The following is a 13487-nucleotide window of genomic DNA, read 5'->3' on the forward strand; positions in this document are numbered from 1 at the left end:
AGAGGTCAAAAAGAGAATCAAAATACACAAAGATAATGCTGGACAAAAACAGGACAAACACAATCTGGTTACTGTTACTGAGTGGATCTGCTCGAAGTATAGATACTGAGGTGAGTAATGAGCTGACGGGGAAACAGAACAAAGACAGGAAGTGAAGCACAGAAACACAGACACTACAAAATAAAATAAGAAATTGTGAACCAGAGTCCATGTATTAAATGAGTCTCCCTCAATTCTTTTTTTTATACATTGACTGGACTCCTAATGTACGACATATAAAAATGAAAACTTACATATATTACATACAGTACATTACACACACAAAATATAATACAAATAATATTTTTTACAATATAAAAAAATAGTATAACATATATATAACCTAAAGCCAAATGTCACCGAATCTGTGTTCCACATCATGTATTGGTCATACAGAAGAGATGATATATGTCAATGTTTTACAGGTGCTGCTCTGCTTTCTGAGCTTCTTCCTCTTTAGTGAGCCTTGGAAACCTCATCCATTGAGGAGGATGCAGAGATGTTGGGCTAAACCAGTGGGTCTGTAAAGACAGAGAGAAGATGAAAAAGGATGTGATGTCACAGGTCTATGACACACAGACAGACAGGTTCCTCCAGGTGTGTTCTGTCAGGTGACGATCAGCGATCTATGGAGAGTTCAAGGTTACCAGAGTCCATCTTCAATACGCAGGATGTCATTGTTCTGGATAACTTTTCAGTTCAGTCCGATAGAAACCAAAACCGACAGCTTTTCCCTCAATATTGACAACTCCTCTGTTTCACTCTCCCCCAAGGTTAAGAGTCTGGGTGTCCAGAATTCAGCAGCCCGCATCATAACAAGAACCGCCTCTATCCACCACATTACCCCTGTCCTCCAACAGCTCCACTGGCTTCCGGTTCAGTTCCATATTCAATACAAAGTCAGTAAATACAATGATCGGCTTGAATGCTGTGCGATCTAATAACATGAGTATGTGCTGTATAAACAATGCTTAATAAACAATGTCTCCAGTTTTTTTTTTTTAACTATATGTGGTCAGTTTATTGGTATGTTCATTTAGTCTTCTGTACGGGAAGAGGAGGAGCCTTCCTAGACTATAGCTTATACGTATTAACACTTGCATTTCTGTGCAACTTTCTTTGAACACTGTTGACTCATTACAGATTGTAGGACTTTGGTCTGTGTCAATATGACAAACAGGGCAGGCTGAGATGTACCTATCAGATTTAAGCAGTCAGAGTCTTCTTGTAATTTACAATAGATGTGTGAACATCAGCAGGGAGATCAGTCAGCAGACTAAATTAAAGCTAAAACTAAAAATGATACTTATTGGGTTAGTAATTAACCCTAATCCTATCAATGATGTTTTCAAGTAATCATCATTGTGTATAAAACATCAATGAATAATGTGCGAGTCCAAGGTCTGACAAAAGCCAAAGATATTCAGTTGATTTGAATCTCTGCAAGAAGGATCTGAATCTGTATTGCATCTGTATTGTAACATCTGCTGTCACATGAATGTACTGTAGTGCAGTAAAATTATAAAGTAGGAGAACATTTAAAAAAAAAACTTTAACTACAACCCGATGACTCTGTCAAAAGCAAACAGGAGCATAGCAAACAGGACAGTCTGAAGTTTAAAGTTCAAAAACATAACCTCCCCTTTTTCATTGAGACTTTACAATTAAACTCACCCCTGTATCTGCCAACCCCCCCCCCCCCCCCCCCCATCATTTTATATATATATATATAGAGAGACAGAGAGAGAGAGAGAGGGAGAGAGAGAGAGAGAGCAAAAACCATCATTAGAAAATATAGGAAAATGCTGACGTACATCGTTTTTAATGAAATAATTAAGTTCCTTAATGACAAAATAGGGGGAAAATTCTAACATACAAATACAAATTAGTCTCATCCTAAGCAACAAACATAGACTTGGTGTGAAAACATGGTGCATAATTTTTTCAAATGTTTTTATAACAACCAATTGGAAAATGTCAACAAAAATGTGTATTTCACATCATGAATTGGTCATACAGAAGAGATGATATTTGTCAATTTTTGACAGGTGCTGCTCTGCTTGCTGAGCTCCTTTCTCTTCAGTCGGCCTCAGAGACCTCATCCATGGAGGAGGATGCAGAGAAATTGGGCTAAACCAGCAGGTCTGTAAACACAGAGAGAGGATGAAACGATTTGATGTCACAGGTCTATCACAGACAGACAGACAGGTTCCTCCAGGTGTGTCCTGTCAGGTGAAGATCAGCGATCTATGGAGAGTTCAAAGTTTCCTGAAACAAATCCACCTTCTACATGTCAGGATGTCAATATTGTTCTGGATAACTTTACAGTTCAGTCTGATGGAAAACACTGACTGTCACTGTGACAGAGGAAGGAACGTACTGGAAACATTACTGTCAGAGATGATGATACTGATGGGCTTACCTGAGCAGGTGAGATTCAGCAAGAAGTAAGATATATATGGTGTTGTACACTCTCTCAGTGCAGATCCAGACTGAACACAGTCTGGCCTGATCCTCCACACAGATCTGTGGTAGGACTTTTTCTTTTCTAGAGAAACAACCGAACCACATTTCAGCTCTCGACATATAACAGCTGCTTTCTTCAGGTTCCAGTCAAAGGGTTCCACTTGTCTCAAGACTCCATTAAGGTTCAGCTCCAGTGTTCCTGCACAGTGACTGTCTCCTCCCTTCAACCTGATACTGGCAGGCTCTGAACAGTAAAAAGAGAGTCATCAGTAAAAGAAGAAAGTGAGTTTGATCAGAACAGAAATGAACCAGATGAAAGCTGCAGCTGCTCTTCTACCTGAGCAGGTAAGACCAACAGTTCTGCCAGCTGAGCAGGTGTTTCTATCTGAGCCTGATCTTCTACAGTCCAGGAGAGCAGACTCATCTCCTCCACACTGGAACTCTTTGGTCCACATTGGAGCCTCCACTTCTCCATAGAGCGCCCCCTGGAGGACTGAAGGAGCTCCACAGCCAAGCTCCCTGCAGACCACCTCTGCATCCTGCTGGTCAAAGTCAGCTTCACACACTGAGGACCAGCTCTGGTTAGACTGGTCAGACTTCACCTCCAGTCTGCCTGAGCACAGACTCGTTCCATTCACCAGCCTGACAGAGTCTGGAGAGATGAGATAAGAGAAAACCGAGAGAGATAAAAGACACCAAACAAGAATTCAGTGATTCAAACTGGACTCAGCACAATTCCAACCATAGACTGTCTATAAATAATGGACGTAGTGACCATGACATCGCCTGTTTGTTTTTGGCCTGTTGGAAGCATTGAGTTTGGCTTAACACTCATCGCCATCTTTCTTTTCATCTGTCGCCATCTTGTTTTCGGAAACTGGGAGCAGACCATATTTAGACTGGGGGGGTGGATCTGACTGATGACGGAGGACACTGACTACACGCCTTTCTACACCGGTAACCTGACTGAGCAAAGCCGCTGCTGATTCATGTCAATATTAACTGTAGCATTAACTGTTGTTAATTTTGGCTAGCAAGATACAAAAATTAAATGTATGTTACTTACCTGAAAAAAAGAACTTTTTGTTCAAATAAACTGTCATTAAGTGAAAATACAGTGTGAAAGGATCAATGCTATGAGACGAAACTGGACAAAAACACGGACAAGTCCATGTTGCCATGGATACGCATTGCTTTTCTTCTCTCCTGATGACAGCTCGCCATGTTAATGACCTATTAATCAAAGGTAGCCACGCCCCAAATCATACAATTCTTTATCATCTATTGTCTTCTAAATTGGGCCATTATTCACACATTAACATCAGATTGTCTTGAAGAATATTTTTTATTCCTGATTGAGACCATATTGTTATCATGAGATTTTTTTCTGAGGTAATAAATCAATTGGAGGCTGACTCATTTTGTATTGAGATAGATATGACCAAAATGCTTCTGCAACCACCGTCAGCACCCCCTGTTGGAATCTTTGGTAGAATGCAGCTAAAGGCTCTTCTGGGTTTGCCTCACTGCTCAGACCCGGTAGTTACCGCCTGATTCCAACATAAGTTCATCATAAATAACAGAAAACATTTATATAACACTACAGACTAGTGTTGGGACCACATTGATGCCACAGATGGACTTTGTTCATTTGTGCAGGATGAACTGACTTATTTCATATGTATGTTTATCTTGGTGCATTCAGCACCTGATTTACTGCAGCTGCTCATCAGACTTCTGATACTATTCTAGCTCCTGCATGTGTCTGTCAACCTGCTATATTACTGTCATAGATGATGTCATAGATTTTCTTACCAGAGCAGGTGATATCCAGACTGGTGTGAGAGTAATCTGACTTTACACATTCCCGAAAGACAGATCCAAAATGAACACAGTCAGGGCTGCTGGACCACATAGGTATGTGTCGGTGAGTTTTCAGTTCTACAGAAAGAGCAGAACCACAGTCCAGCTCTCTGCAGACAGCAACTGCTGTCTTCAGTGACCAGTGAGTGTCTCTCACTGGTCTCCATTCTCCCTGTTTCACCTCCAGTGTTCCTGCACAGCGACTGTCTCCTCCCACCAACCTGATACTGGCAGGCTCTTAACAGAAACAAGAGAATCATTAAAAGAAGAAAGTGAGTTTCATCAGAACAGAAATGAACCAAATGAAAGCTGCAGCTCCTCTTCTACCTGTGCAGGTGAGCCCCACAGCTCTGCCAGGTGAGCTGGTGTTTCTATCTGAGACTGAGCTTCTACAGTCCAGGAGAGCAGACTCATCTCCTCTACACTGGAACTCTTTGGTCCACATTGGAGCCTCCACTTCTCCATAGAGCACCCCCTGGAGGACTGAAGGAGCCCCACAGCCAAGTTCCCTGCAGACCACCTCTGCATCCTGCTGGTCAAAGTCAGCCTCACACACTGAGGACCAGCTCTGGTTAGACTGGCCAGACTTCACCTCCAGTCTGCCTGAGCACAGACTGATCCCACCCACCAGCCTGACAGAGTCTGGAGAGATGAGAGAAGAGAAAACAGAGAGAGATAAAAACATTTTTAAAAACTGTGGCGAGGCCGAAGTCCACCAGGTCGGTGTGGTGATACTGACGAGCCCTCAGCTGAGCTGAGCTGCTCAAAGTTCTGTCCAGTAGGTCACTGAGCATGTTTACATGCACACTAATAAACCCATTATTATCTGATTAGTATTATTTACAGATTAAAAGTTGTTATCAAATTAAATCATCCATCCATTTACCTCCGCTTATCCGGGCCGGGTCGCGGGGGCAGCAGGCTAAGCAGGGCATTCCAGACGTCCCTCTCCCCAGCCACAACGTCCAGCTCCTGGGGAACCCCGAGGAGTTCCCACGCCAGGCGAGAGATATAATCCCTCCACCGTGTTCTGGGTCTTCCCCGGGGCCTCCTTCCAGTTGGACATGCCCGGAACACTTCTAACGGGAGGCGCCGGGGAGGCTTCCTTACCAGATGCCCAAACCACCTCAGCTGGCTCCTTTGGACGCGAAGGAGCAGCGGCTCTGGATTAAGGAGTTCCTCAAAGTGCCTTTTCCACTGTCTGGTGACACCCCCAGGTCGGGTCAGCAGGTCTCCTCTCCCGCTAAACACAGCTTAAGCCAAGCCCTGCTCTGAGGCAGACCAAAAGTTCTCCTCCATAGCCTCCCTGAATTCCTCCCATACCCGAGTTTTTGCTTCAGCGACAGCCGCAGCTGCAGCCCTTCTGGCCGAACAGTATCTGTCTGCTGCTTCCAGAGACCCCTCAGCCAGCCAAGACCGAAAGGCCTCCTTCTTTCGCTTTACAGCCTCCCTCACGCTGGTGTCCACCAGCGGGTTCTTGGGTTGCCGCCACGACAGGCACCGTCGACCTTCAGACCACAGCTCCTGCCAGCTGCGTCAACAATTGAGGCTTTGAACACGACCCATTCGGACTCCATGTCCCTAGCCTCACTTGGGATGCTGGAGAAATTCTTCCGGAGGTGTGAGTTGAAGACCCTGCAGACAGGGGCCTCCATGAGACGTTTCCAGTTCACCCTCACTACACGTTTGGGTTTGACAAGTCTGTCCAGTAGCCTCCCCCGCCACCTGATCCAACTCACCACCAGGTGCTGATCAGTTGACAGCTCTGCTACTGTCTTCACCCGAGTATCCAGAACATGCGGCCGCAGATCTGACGATACGATAATAAAATCGATCATCCATCTTTGACCTCGAGTGCTCTGGTACCAAGTACACTTATGAACAACTCTGTGTTCTAGCATGGTGTTTGTTATGGACAAACCGTGACTAGCACAGAAGTCCAATAACAGAACACCACTCGATTCAAATCGGGAAGGCCATTCCTCCCAATCATTCCCCTCCAGGTACCATCATTGTTACCCATGTGAGCGTTAAAGTCTCCCAGAAGAACAATAGAATCCCCACGTGGTACCCCTTCCAGGACACCACCCAGAGACTCCAAGAAGGCCGGGTACTCCAAACTGCTGTTCGGTGCATAAGCACAAACAACAGTCAGAGACCTCCTCGTGACTTGCAGTCGCTAGGAGGCGACCCTCTCGTTCCTCGGGGAGAACTCCAACAAATCGGCGCTCAGCCGGGTGCTTGTTAGTATCCCCACACCCGCACACAAACTCTCACCCTGGGCAACTCCGGTTAAAGGAGAGAGTCCAGCCTCTCTCCAGGAGTTTGGTTTTAGAGCCCACACTTTGCGTGGAGGTAAGCTGGACTATTTCTAGCCGGTAATGCTCGACCTCCCTCACAAGCTCGGGCTCCTTCCCCGCCAGCGAGGTGACGTTCCACATCCCCAGAGCCAGCTGCTGGAGCCGAGGGTCTGCACGCCCAGGTACCTGCCTTTGCCTGCTGCCCGGCTTACAATACACCCGACCCTTATGCCCTACACTGCGGGTGGTGGGCCCACAGGTCATCAGATAAAATCAGAAATCAGATAAAGAGCTTTTTGCCCAATATTAATTTTTCTCCTGAGCATGTGTACCATTAATCAGGGTTCTTTTGTTCAGTTACATCTGCACACCCAGCGGACTCCTGAAGCAGCAGACGTGTATGTTTCATATGTATGTTTATCTTGGTGCATTCAACACCTCATTTACTCCAGTTGCTCATCAAACATCTAATACCATTCTAGCTGCTGCATATGTCTGTCAACCTGCCACATTACTGTCAAATATGATGTCATAGATGATGTCATAGATGAGGCTATAGATGATGCCATAGATTTTCTTACCAGAGCAGGTGATATCCAGACTGTATGAAGAGCCTGATGTTACACACTCTCTCAGAGATCCAGACTGAACACAGTCAAACTTGAAACTCCACACAAATCTGTCTAGGGACTCCTTTCTAACTCTTACAGAAACAGGAGAACCACAGTCCAGCTCTCTGCAGACAGCAGCTGTTTCCTTCAGAGTCCAGCCTTCAGAGTAAGTATCACCTACTGGTGTCCACTCTCCTTTGTATTTCACCTCCAGTGTTCCTGCACAGCGACTGTCTCCTCCCACCAACCTGAGAGGCTCTGAACAGAAACAATAGTCATCAGTAAAAGAATAAAGTGAGTTTGATCAGAATAGAAATGAACCAAATGAAAGCTGCAGCTCCTCTTCTACCTGAGCAGGTGAGTCCAACAGCTCTGCCAGGTGAGCAGGTGTTTCTATCTGAGCCTGAGCTTCTACAGTCCAGGAGAGCAGACTCATTTCCTCCACACTGGAACTCTTTGGTCCACATTGGAGCCTCCACTTCTCCATAGAGCACCCCCTGGAGGACTGAAGGAGCCCCACAGCCAAGCTCCCTGCAGACCACCTCTGCATCCTGCTGGTCAAAGTCAGCTTCACACACTGAGGACCAGCTCTGGTTAGATTGGTCAGACTTCACCTCCAGTCTGCCTGAGCACAGACTGTTCCCATTCACCAGCCTGACAGAATCTGGAGAGACGAGAGAAGAGAAAACAGAGAGAGATAAAAGACACCAAACAGAATGAAAAGATGCCATCAAACAGGAATTCAGTGATTCAAACTGGACTCAGCCCAATTCCAACATGAGTTCATCATCAATAATAAAACTCATCACTCAACTCAACAAAACCATCACAGTTACATTTGCTTTCAGTCCAAAACACTTGTTGTCTTGTTGTTATTTCTTCTGAAAAGATGTGTTACCCAGAATAAAAATTTGTTTTCAAAATGATTCCTAAAACTTAAAAGGGCAGGAGCTTGTTCCGGTAATTTTCTGGTCCTGGGAGGAGACATTCCTGATTTCCGTGTGCTTTTCATTTATGTATTTATTTGGTGAAATAGTCACAACTGTTTTTTCTTCATAAAATTCTGGCTAGGAACATCAGGAACATGAACACTGTTTCATTGTTAAATTGTCAAATCTCTTTTAGAAGAACAGCCTTTCTTATTAGTTCAAACAAACATCACAGTATTGCTTTTGTTCAGTAAAAACTGCCACATATTGATAAATCCCTGTCGTGTATGTTCATTAAGTTCAGGAAATACTTTGTTGCTGAAGTGACGACTGGAGGGGACATGATAGCACAGCTCAGGTTCTTTAATCATCAGTTGAGATCCTTCATAGTCCCCGATCGCATTGAGCTGCACATTCAGTTATAAACACCTTGGTGCTGTAGTTGTGGATTCTGTGTGAATCTGCATGGAGAGGCTGTTTAATGCTGCAGGGAGAAGGAGTTGTTCTTTCCTACCCGACTGTCTCCTCCTCTGTGTCAACAGACACAGCGGTGTGAAGGCTTCCTAAATGTGCCGTCATAGTGTAAAGTGTTGTCGCGAGCATAATACAAACATGTTGAACAGTGTTTGGCCTGTACATATCTTGTTGCATTCAGAACCAGATTTTCTGAGGCTGCTGCTCATCAGACAGTCTGCTGCCATTCTAACTAATGAATTTGTGTGTCGACCTGAGTACATTACTGTCACTGACCATGTCAGAGAACATCCTGGGTCTTACCTAAGCAAGTTAGATTATAGATGATGGAGGAGTAATCTGATTTTGTACAGTCTCTCAGAGATCCAGACTGAACACAGTCAGACAAAATCCTCCACATAGATCTGTATGAGGTCTCCTCTATTCTTACAGAAACAGCAGAACCACAGTCCAGCTCTCTGCAGGCCGCAGCTGCTGCCTTCAGGGTCCATTCTTCATCGTAAGGATCACCCACTTGTCTCCACTCTCCTTCATGTTTCAGCTCCAGTAATCCTGCACAGCGACTTTCTCCTCCCACCAACCTGACAGGCTCTGAACAGAAACCAGAGTGTCATCAGTAAAAGAATGAAGTGAGTTTCATCAGAACAGAAATTAACCAAATGAAAGCTGCAGCTCCTCTTCTACCTGAGCAGGTGAGTCCCACAGCTCTGCCAGGTGAGCAGGTGTTTCTATCTGAGACTGAGCTTCTACAGTCCACGAGAGCAGACTCATTTCCTCTACACTGGAACTCTTTGGTCCACATTGGAGCCTCCACTTCTCCATAGAGCGCCCCCTGGAGGACTGAAGGAGCCCCACAGCCAAGCTCCCTGCAGACCACCTCTGCATCCTGCTGGTCAAAGTCAGCTTCACACACTGAGGACCAGCTCTGGTTAGACTGGTCAGACTTCACCTCCAGTCGCCCTGAGCACAGACTGGTCCCATTCACCAGCCTGACAGAGTCTGGTGAGATGACACAAGAGAAAAGAGAGAGAGATAAAAGACAACAGACAGAATAAAAAGATGTCATCAAACTCAGCAAGATTCCAACATAAGTTCATGATAAACAACAGAACTCATCTTTATAACACCACAGACTGCAGCAGTCTACCATCAAAGTTACATTTAATACATTCTTACAATTGTTATCCATTTTTGTCTGCAAGCCTCTTGACTTGTGTCTTTTGTCAGAGTAGAAAATCAGGGCTAAAGTCATGTAGGGGGAACTTGGCATTATTGTGGCAATGAAATAACCTAATGATGGAAAGCAGTGGTTATGAAAGCTGTCAAACTAAAGTAGTCCTGTCAGGTTGGTTGATGGTTGCCCAGGGGACTTCTGAAGCAGCCGGTGTTTTTCTATCTGTTTATTGTGTCAACTTTATAACATTAAAGGCATAGATGATGTGACTAATGAGCTTACCTAAGCAGACGAGATTCAGGATTTCGGGAGAGGAATATGATCTAACACACTCTCTCAGATAATTAGAGTGAAGACAGTCATCATTGACTGACCACACAAATCTCTCTGAGGACTCCTCTCTCCTTGTTATAGAAACAGCAGAGCCACACTCCAACTCTTTGCAGACAACAGCTGCTTCCTTGAGGGTCGAGTGGGAGAAACTATCACGATCACACAGTGGTCTCCATTCTCCTTCATGTTTCAGCTCCAGTGTTCCTGCACAACGACTGTGTCCTCCCACCAACCTGACAGGCTCTGAACATAAACAAGAGAGTCATCAGTCAAACAACTAAGTTTATTTGAGAAAACTTTAGATTTAAACTTTAATGCTGTTATTAAATTTCTTTCTCTTTTCTTTCTCCATTTACCTGCTGAGTAGTCATTTCCTTCAGCCTGGAGTCCTGGAGAAATACACAAATATTTCGTAGAAATGCCACAGCTTGATTCACAAATGCCTTTTTAAAAATGTGAATTATACGCAGCTAATTAGATGTCTCCTTCTGTTCCAGCCAGTCTCTTCAAAGGATAGTTAAGCATTTTGGACATAAGTTGTATTAAATACTTGCCAGTAGTGCAGTGGATGCAAAGCTATTATCTTACTTTCTGAGCTCCAGTGTCGGGGTTCTGGCAAGTTCTGATCATTGAATACATATTTCCGGCATGTTGGCAGGGTCAAGAAACTACAATGTTTTAATCTAAAAACTGTGTACACTGAAAGGTCACCTATTTTACCACAAAACAATGGTCCTTGTGCATATCATGAAAGCATGAAAACAGTTAAACAGTTCAAGAGTGCTGATGGCGGTCATGGCCAACGAGTGAACGCTGGTGCAACTAGCTGCTGCTGCTCGCCGGTAACGTTTTTACTTTTGACTGATTTTATGGTCCTATGACCTAATCGGACAGTGTAATTGCACTCATTTTGGGATATTTTTATGACTTGCCGGCACTATTGTCTATTTGAGTTTTCACTATTAGCTCACCTGTCCTGTCCCGGTGTGAGCCTCACCTGGCGTTTTCTGGCCGTCAACACTGCCTGAGTCCTCGTCCACAATGTGGGCCGGTAGGACATACATCTTGTTGGTCTGTGCCTGGCTCTTTCTACTGCCCGTCCACCTGCCAGTGGCGGGTTTGATACAGTACTGACCTGCTCCGGTTGCGCTATCACCTGCCTGGATCAACACCAGAGGCACTCCACCTTCACCTGGACATCTTCCATTGGCATTAACCACACTCCCTTAGACTGGTTCACATCCTACTTCTCTGGTCGCACTTAGCTCATTCAACTCAAGTCCCTCAAATCCTTTCCCTCCTCCGTCACCTCAGATGTGCCCCTGGGCTCTGTCCTGGGGCCCCTCCTCTTCATCATCTACCTCCTTCCCCTCAGCGGTATCTTCTGCAAATTTAACATTCACTTCCACTGCTATGCCGTTGACACCCAGCTCTACCTCGCCACCAAACCCTCGTCTTCTCTCCCGCCTACCTCCCTCACCCATTGCATCTCTAAAATAAAAACCTGGTTCACCCTAAACTTCCTTAAATTCATCACTAACAAAACAGAGGTTCTCCTCATTGGCACCAAATACACTTCATCCAAAACCGACAGCTTTTCCCTCAATATTGACAACCTTGGGGGAGGGTGAAACAGCTCCACTGGCTCCCGGTTCAGTTCCATATTCAATACAAAGTCCCCCCCATATCTGTCCGACCTCCTCCATGTTCCCACTCGCTCCTGCTCCCCTTAGATCCTCTTCCTCCATCCATCTTTCCCCTCCACCCGTCTCACCACAATGGGGAGCAGAGCATTCAGCCGCTCTGCTCCTCGCCTCTGGAATTATTTACCACCCCAACTCAGAAACATTGATTCACTCCCCCATTTCAAATCACAACTCATCAAATCACACATCTGTTTAAAACTGCGTATTACCTCTGATGCCAACTGCCCTGTCCAATCTATTGTATTGTTCTTAATTTTATGTATTTTATTTTTGTTTCTTTTTCTATCTTTTTTGTACGGTGTCCTTGAGTGCCAAAAAAGGCACCTTCTAAATACACTGTATTATTATTATTATTATTATTATTATTACTACCAGAAATTAACTTGGCACTATTTTTTTCTTGAAAAAGCCAGTAAATACAATGACAGGCTTGAATGCTGTGCGATCTAATAATATGAGTATGTGCTGTATAAACAATGCTCAATAAACAATGCCTCCAGTTATTTTTTTTTAACGATACGTGGTCAGTTTATTTGTATGTTCATTTATTCATCAAGTTTTTCTATTTTTATTTTTTATCATGGCAGCATGGGTCCCCCTTACGTGTGAGCAGTTTGTTCTCTGATTTTTGAGGTTCAATATAAATATAATTACATAATTAACATCATCTTTAAATCAGAGTCCTACCTGAGTTCAGCAGCAACAGCAACAGTGCCAATATGTGATCCATGTTCAGGTAGGCTGTCTCTCTGCTCTGATCATTGCATATGCTGTCCTCAGTGTGTATATGTGTATGGGAAGAGGAGGAGCCTTCCTAGACTGTAGTTTATATTTACACTTGCATTTTTGTGCAACTTTATGTGAAAGCTGCTAACAGATCAGCACAGTTTGTCCTAGACTATAGCTTATACGTATTAACACTTGCATTTCTGTGCAACTTTCTTTGAAAACTGCATTACAGATTGTAGGACTTTGGTCTGTGTCAATATGACAAACAGGGCAGGCTGAGATGTACCTATCAGATTAAAGCAGTCAGAGTCTTCTTGTTATTTACAATAGATGTGTGAACATCAGCAGGGAGTCAGTCAGAGCGGACTGAATTAAAGCTAAAACTAAAAATGATACTTATTGGGTTAGTAATTAACCCTATGAATTATGTTTCCAAGTAATCATCACTGTGTATAAAACATCAATGAATAATGTGCAGCACAGTTTGTCCAAGGTCTGACTAACAGTCCAAAAGCCGAAGATATTCAGTTGATTTGAATCTCTGCAAGAAGGATCTGAATCTGTATTGTATCTGTATTGTAACATGTGCTGTCACATGAATGTACTGTAGTGCAGTAAAATTATAAAGTAGCAGAACATTAAAAAAATACTCAAACTATTATCCGATGACTTTGTCAAAAGCAAACAGGAGCATAGCAAACAGGACAGTCTGAAGTTTAAAGTTCAAAAACATAACCTCCCCTTTTTCATTGAGACTTTACAATTAAACTCACTCCTGTATGGAAGCACATCTCTGCCATATATCTATATCTATCTATAAATATATATCTATATCTAGATAGATAGATAGATAGATAGATGGA

At 44.0% G+C, this 13487-nt stretch overlaps 1 protein-coding gene across 1 annotated transcript; it reads right to left on the reverse strand.

The window, feature by feature from the left end:
• Nucleotides 1-1814: 1814 nt before the first annotated feature.
• Nucleotides 1815-12788, reverse strand: LOC131987819 (scavenger receptor cysteine-rich type 1 protein M130-like). Its single transcript, XM_059352692.1, has 12 exons — nucleotides 12583-12788; nucleotides 10546-10578; nucleotides 10139-10432; nucleotides 9367-9681; nucleotides 8986-9273; nucleotides 7629-7943; nucleotides 7250-7537; nucleotides 4696-5010; nucleotides 4321-4605; nucleotides 2843-3157; nucleotides 2462-2749; nucleotides 1815-2183 (listed from the first exon to the last, which is right to left on the reverse strand). The coding sequence occupies exons 1-12, from the start codon at nucleotides 12623-12625 to the stop codon at nucleotides 2170-2172; spliced, it is 2793 nt and encodes a 930-aa protein (XP_059208675.1). The 5' UTR covers nucleotides 12626-12788; the 3' UTR covers nucleotides 1815-2169.
• Between the last annotated feature and the right edge of the window lie 699 nt (nucleotides 12789-13487).

Source organism: Centropristis striata, chromosome 16 (assembly GCF_030273125.1).
Source record: "Centropristis striata isolate RG_2023a ecotype Rhode Island chromosome 16, C.striata_1.0, whole genome shotgun sequence".
Classification (NCBI taxonomy): Eukaryota; Metazoa; Chordata; class Actinopteri; order Perciformes; family Serranidae; genus Centropristis; species Centropristis striata.

Excerpts from the sequence above, each read along its gene's own strand:
- LOC131987819 (XM_059352692.1), bottom strand. The coding sequence starts at position 12,625 with ATGGATCACATATTGGCACTGTTGCTGTTGCTGCTGAACTCAG. Across the intron at positions 7,944-8,985 it reads CTATAATCTAACTTGCTTAG|ATTCTGTCAGGCTGGTGAAT; the intron begins GTAAGACCCAGG and ends TCGTCTCTCCAG. Across the intron at positions 2,750-2,842 it reads TGTTGGTCTTACCTGCTCAG|AGCCTGCCAGTATCAGGTTG; the intron begins GTAGAAGAGCAG and ends TTTACTGTTCAG.